General features: G+C 41.2%; 1 protein-coding gene across 1 annotated transcript in view; it reads right to left on the bottom strand.

Annotated features, from left to right (window-relative positions):
• Window positions 1–4,974, bottom strand: part of LOC121537021 (adenylate cyclase type 5-like) — a 134,669-nt gene extending 129,695 nt beyond the window's left edge. Inside the window, exon 1 of the mRNA XM_041844752.2 lies at window positions 2,813–4,974. Within this exon, the coding sequence (XP_041700686.2) occupies window positions 2,813–3,760 (948 nt within the window). The 5' untranslated portion in view covers window positions 3,761–4,974. The remainder of the gene's footprint in view (window positions 1–2,812) is intronic.
• Window positions 4,975–6,000: the final 1,026 nt, after the last annotated feature.

Here is a 6,000-nt window from a genome sequence, read left to right on the forward strand (position 1 = left end):
TGACTGTCATTCAGAAAATCCTTTCCAGAATCAGCTGATGTTGCGTGACAATTTCCCCATATAACTAAACAGCTAGACATCAAATGCGCATCAAACAACTATTATGCATAATTATTGAAGAACCCTGTTAATGACAGTATCGATTTTTGTTTGATTCATCTTGTTAAAGTTACTCATTCTGTTAGAAGCATTCGATTTGGCAATCCATACATTATTTTGGATATGTGTGCCAATGAAAACTGTTTTCACACTGTAACATAGGGAGATACGAAATGTTACAAGGTTACAGTGAGTGCACTTCCGAGATATCCATACAAAAAAAGAGTCAACAGCAATATCCAGGAATTTTACAGGATCAAGTTCAATGTGTAATTCAATTGTTAAATTCTTAGTATTTGATGTAAAGACAAACAGCAGTATCATAAATGTAAGGAAAGAAAGGTACTGTTTTATGTCACACAATTCTTGCCAAATGGGTGAAGACTCCAAGCATGATAAAAGGTTTAAACATTTGATTGAACTCATGAATTATAATGAATGTATCTATGTTCCCCCTTCATATCATAATGTTTTCACGTGAAAAAAAAAGGTCTGATATGCTAAAAACAACAGGATCGTGAGGAAAGAGAAACAATTACAACAGCCTGTTCCCACACACTCATCTCAAAAATAGCATATTTTCACAGAAAATGCAATTAGATATAGGGTCACATGTCTGTATCACAAACACTCTCTGACCAATATAATCAAAGTTTCAAAAAAAGAAAAAGAAAGGGGATTAGAATATTCCAGAATGCTGTGTTGGAAGGAACACAACACACAACTGATCCATTCTAGCCTATAAGAAAGAGGCGGTATTGTGTGAAGTTTTGCTTTTGAGTTATTTTCTTTTTTTCCACGGTTCAATAATTCATTTACAAGCCCTTAAACTTCAATGGTGGACTGATGCACAGTTACCATTCCCCAGGTTTGTAAAGAAGAAGTTATTGGGAAGAGCCCATTGTTAGGGCTGTTTATAAGTAGTACAGGGACTGGTAAACACAGTGAGCGAGAGAACAAGCCAGAAAATGACAAAGTAAGAAAGAGAGAGAGAGAGAGATAGAACAGAGCCGAGCAAAAGAGGGCACAGCGGCACACACAATGGGTCACCAGGCCACTGTATTTGAGGTTTGGCACTGTGAAGTCATCCTTTTTCTTTTGAAATACTTGTTCTATCTTTTTTCTGTAACTGTGTGTATAATATTGTATTTTCAAATCAATCCCATGCTACAGTCCTGAATAGAAATACCAGAAGAGGCTTTAGTTTAGTATCCTTTTACTTTAATATTTTCCTTTTACTAAGATAAACTTAGATTAAGAACTGCCAGTCCAAAGGCATTTACCAGTGTGCATTCCAAATGGCCCTGCTCAAATGTATTGCACTATATAGGGAATAGTGCCATTTGGGACGCAGCCCTAGTCTCCCTGAATAGTTTTTGGGATCCTACATACAAAGCACAATTTCATGTTCTGCCTCGGAGAGAGGGGATCTCAAACACAAGCTCCTTCTGGCATTGTAATAGACATTTTGAGTTTGATTCTACTCTTTGAATAAAATGACAAATGTAGACCCATTGGGATGGGCTCCTTCTTTATAACAGACCTCACTATTTAATGGAGCTATATGTAACAAATGTACATTGTAATTTCAGAAAATGTCCTTAATATATCTACAGTAATAGTGGATAGTGTTTCCCAATATTCTTTCCCAAAAAATTGTATTGTGTCCACACAAAATTGCATTCTAATGGTGTAGCCTTCTTATTGGTCAACACAAATCTGACCATCTCTTGTTGTCAAATTGACTGGGGCCAGCAAATCTCTTGTTGTCAAATTGACTGGGGCCAGCAAATCTCTTGTTGTCAAATTGACTGGGGCCAGCAAAGGGCAAGCGTCAAATTTCTACAAATCGCTCAGCCCCTGTCAATTTGACAACAAGAGATTGCTGGCCCCAGTCACCACAGCTCTGGTGGTGAAAGTTTTTAAAATGAATAAAATAGAGCCAGGGGCCTCAACATGTTATTGACATATAACACAATAAAACCAAACAGCCTAGAAATGTTTACAATATATATATAACAAACTAAACCCATGTTTCCAACCCAATTCTTCTCAAGTCTACAAACCCTAAACAGTCAACAACACTGTCACTTCAAGAGGATGTCCATCTGTGGCACTTCCATTCTGACCCATAATTCTAGAACTTCTTCTAGAACAGTTATTTTACCTAAATTCTTAAAACTTCCGTTTTACCCAGTGAGCTCTGATTTCCTTCTTAGAAGTGTTTTTCCTCTCTCTAATATATTAAATTGATGCTTTTACTAATGGTCTTCTCCATGATAACAACAAGGGAACTGAGCAATGGTCAATCGAGACCGTTTCCATAGTAACAAGCATCAGTAGCATCTCAAGACAAACTCGGCATCTTTATCAGTCAGTCACTGTCCCGTGAAAAGGTATTCGATGTGTGAAATGTACAATCGATCACAGTAAAAATGAGTAATGCAATATTGAGAGACAAATTACTGTGTTAATTTCCTAATGAGTAGCCTAGGCTAGGTACATTGTGAGAATTAGAATTATATGCAATAAAATAGGCCTTTGACTCAGCAAGTTTTCTCCAAACAGGCCACTTGTCACTTTATGGAATTTCCCCCCCAAATATACTTTATTTGGTAGACTCATCCATGCTTGAAGTTACTGTAAAAGTGATCGATTTATGCATGCTTAATACATGCGTAGCCTAATAAAAACGTGATAAAACAGGACCTACCTGCTTCCATATAAAGGCATCCCTTTCGTTTAACTTCCAAGACACGGCCACATGGATGGTAGACAGTATAACTCCAGTGATAACTGCAGCCCGCATCCGAACCGGGAGCAGCGTGTAGATGACATGGATAAAGAACACGGTCCACCAAATTCCCTCAGAGGCACTTTGCGGCTGCACAAGCAGCACCCCGATCACTTGTACCACCAGCACGACTAGAATGACCACATAGCAGACTATCCACATGTGGTCCTGATGAAACCCGTTCCGATTGCACACCACCATCAATATGAGGATAAGTAAGATGGCCAAGGAAAAGACCACCACGTAAGTGATCCTGCATACTCCCCCCGCGCAATGGAATGTCAGCATGACCGCGCACACGAGCACCAAAACGGCCATGAGCATGGTCAAACTGCTCTGGTTGAGCCGGAAAAAGTAACGCTGGTACAGCCTCTCCAACTTCTCCGATTGGAATTTCTTGGATCTGAAAATCTGCATCGCGCTGCTGCAGCACGCGACCATAGAAAGGTGAACTTCAGGCATGAGTTCCTCCTCGGGTTTGGAGCCCTTCACTCTCCGGTCCTCCAAGCCCAACTCCACCGATTTGGGTCTCACTTCCCCGGCTCCATCTGCGTGCTTTGGGGACGATCGGTTGTTGTTTCGGCTCTCCTCCCCAGTCCCATGCTCTTGCCACGCAGATCTAGACCTAAAACTGACCCTGCTAACCGTTGTCGTGGCTCGTCCAGGTCCGGGCTGCTGGTCGGGATCATCATCTCCTTCCCTCCATCTGCTGTTCGACCGGGCGAGCTTTTTGCTCGGAGATCTAGCCGAGTATGGGCATCCGTTTGCAATAGACTCAGACTCGCCCCAAGCAGATCTGAGCTCAGTCCCTCCCCTCAGCCCAGGCGCACCGACTCCGGGCGGGCTCACACTGTTAGATCTGGACATTATATTTCTCAGATAAAAATTAAATAAAAAAGCAACACACAGGACCACACACGTGCCTGCTTATAGTTTCTTATAAAAGCCAATTTCGTGCAAATTACTGTTCTTGTTACAATGTTGTTACATTGTTACAATGTTTTCTTCAATGACTGGTCTATGAAATTCCTGAGAAATCCGTGATGACTGAATTCCAGAGGTAACAATCAGAGGAAGTCAATTAAATGTGTCCATTTAAAAGTCCATTATGATAGGGCAAATGTATGTCCGTGATACATTTTAAAATGTGACGCATTGGCATATTCATGACTGGGGATAACTTGGCGGCAGCTGGTAAAATGCTCTGGAAAATCACTTAAAAACAATTAAATAAGACGTCATCTGGGACATATGCTGTAACAACAAACACATCTCTAGTGTAGAATACATTTCCAGGAGGACTTCGTTTTACATAAATGATTATAATCCAAAAATAAACTCTGTATGCAGAAATGTTGTTAATTATAGGCCAAGACCATGGAATAAAAAGATTATACAACTCCAATAGTTGGCCATACCAACATCTATCATGTTGCGAATCTGTTATACTTCCCCAAACACTTTCTTTTGCCTTGATGTAAAACGAATTATAAGAAAAAACGTGATGATGTGGGTGATAATCCCATGTCGACGTCAAAACTACATTAGTTGAGCGTCTCCTTCAGGGCTAGAAGTGAACCTGTGCATCTCATTGCAGCCTTTTCGATGCTTGGTTGGTTACATCCCAATTGCGAAACCATCACATCCCGACCCTCACGCGCTTTTATTGACCAGCGGGTGAGAGGAAGACTCCGCGTTTAAACACACACAAAAGCCAGAGCAATAAAAAAAAACGGTTCTCCACGGTATTATTACTGCATCTGTATGTCAAACTCTGCCCAGAATTAACGAGCTGTCACGACCACATAACAGCTTCCCACCAGCGACTGCACTCAAAATCCCTGAAGACTCAATCCGGTTTTGATCCATACGATGCATGCAGCACACATCACCCAACGTTACCGCAGCGTTTGGTCCTAGTTCAACCCCTATTTGGATTCCTGCGACGTCGAATAACACAACAGACTGACCAGAAGAAGAATAAAAATCTGAGCATACTCCCAGTGGGCTATGATAGGGAGTCATGCATTGTACGCTATCGATCAGGCAGGCATAATCGGACGGTTTATTACCATTGCTGGTTGCTGTTGGGTTTTCATTCAACGAAGTCTGATTCCCAAAATCAGCCGTTTGCGCGTTCCCATTGGATATGCGAGAGTATGACTTTCACTTTAAGGCTTTTCATTGGCTTTCGACCGTGTCAGTTGGAGACGCGACTCCTGCGCGTTCTCCCCAGAGTTTGGATGAATGGGCGGGTCTGTGATCACAGCTGGACCGCAAACGCAAACGATTAACCCTTAAAGTTCTGATGAACCCCCATGTATTCTATTTGGTGGGGTATATTGACATGTAAATCGAAAGACCTAATTGATTACATGGATGTGACTTCTGCCACTCTTGTAACTGAGGGACAGTTTCCATTTTTATGGTCTAGACTTGAGCCTGGAGGAGACTGCTATGCATTTCAAATAAAATGTTATTGGTCACATACACATATTTTGCAGATGTTATTGCAGGTGTAGCGAAATGCTTGATGCTGTTGACAGCCCTGTTCCTTGCAAGTCAATGTCATTATTGAGTCAATGGTCAAGGTATTTGTTGAGTTAGTAAGATATAGGCAAATTGAGCATTATGGTGGGCAAATCTTTATTCTAGGGTTTGTTATGATACTGTAATAACTATCCAGGCCTGTTCTCTCTGTTACAAGCAGCTATGTGTACTTGAAAACCTAGTAATTTCACCTCATAATAGTCCATGAGGGGGGGTCTACTGAGAGGAGCTCTCTGGCACATGTATAGCTCTATCTATTCTATATGACCATAGAAATCCTGGAACCCAAGATCCCAACCCCACTAAATCACCATTTCATCTTCTTTGTCTTTGATCACCTCATAAACCAATTGCATGAATTAAAACCAGGAGAGACAATATGCTACTGTGTCAACTATCTATATGGTGTTGCAGGCAGCGCGTCCTAAGAACAGCTTGTTCTAGATGTGGCCATTTTATTTTATAAGCCTCGTAATGGCTGTGTGTCCATTTACTTCTTATTTAACCTAACCTCTTGAAAGTTGGATAGTCTATCTGTTTCCCTTGCCAGGGACAGT

The sequence above is a fragment of the Coregonus clupeaformis genome, chromosome 23 (assembly GCF_020615455.1).
Source record: "Coregonus clupeaformis isolate EN_2021a chromosome 23, ASM2061545v1, whole genome shotgun sequence".
Lineage (NCBI taxonomy): Eukaryota > Metazoa > Chordata > Actinopteri > Salmoniformes > Salmonidae > Coregonus > Coregonus clupeaformis.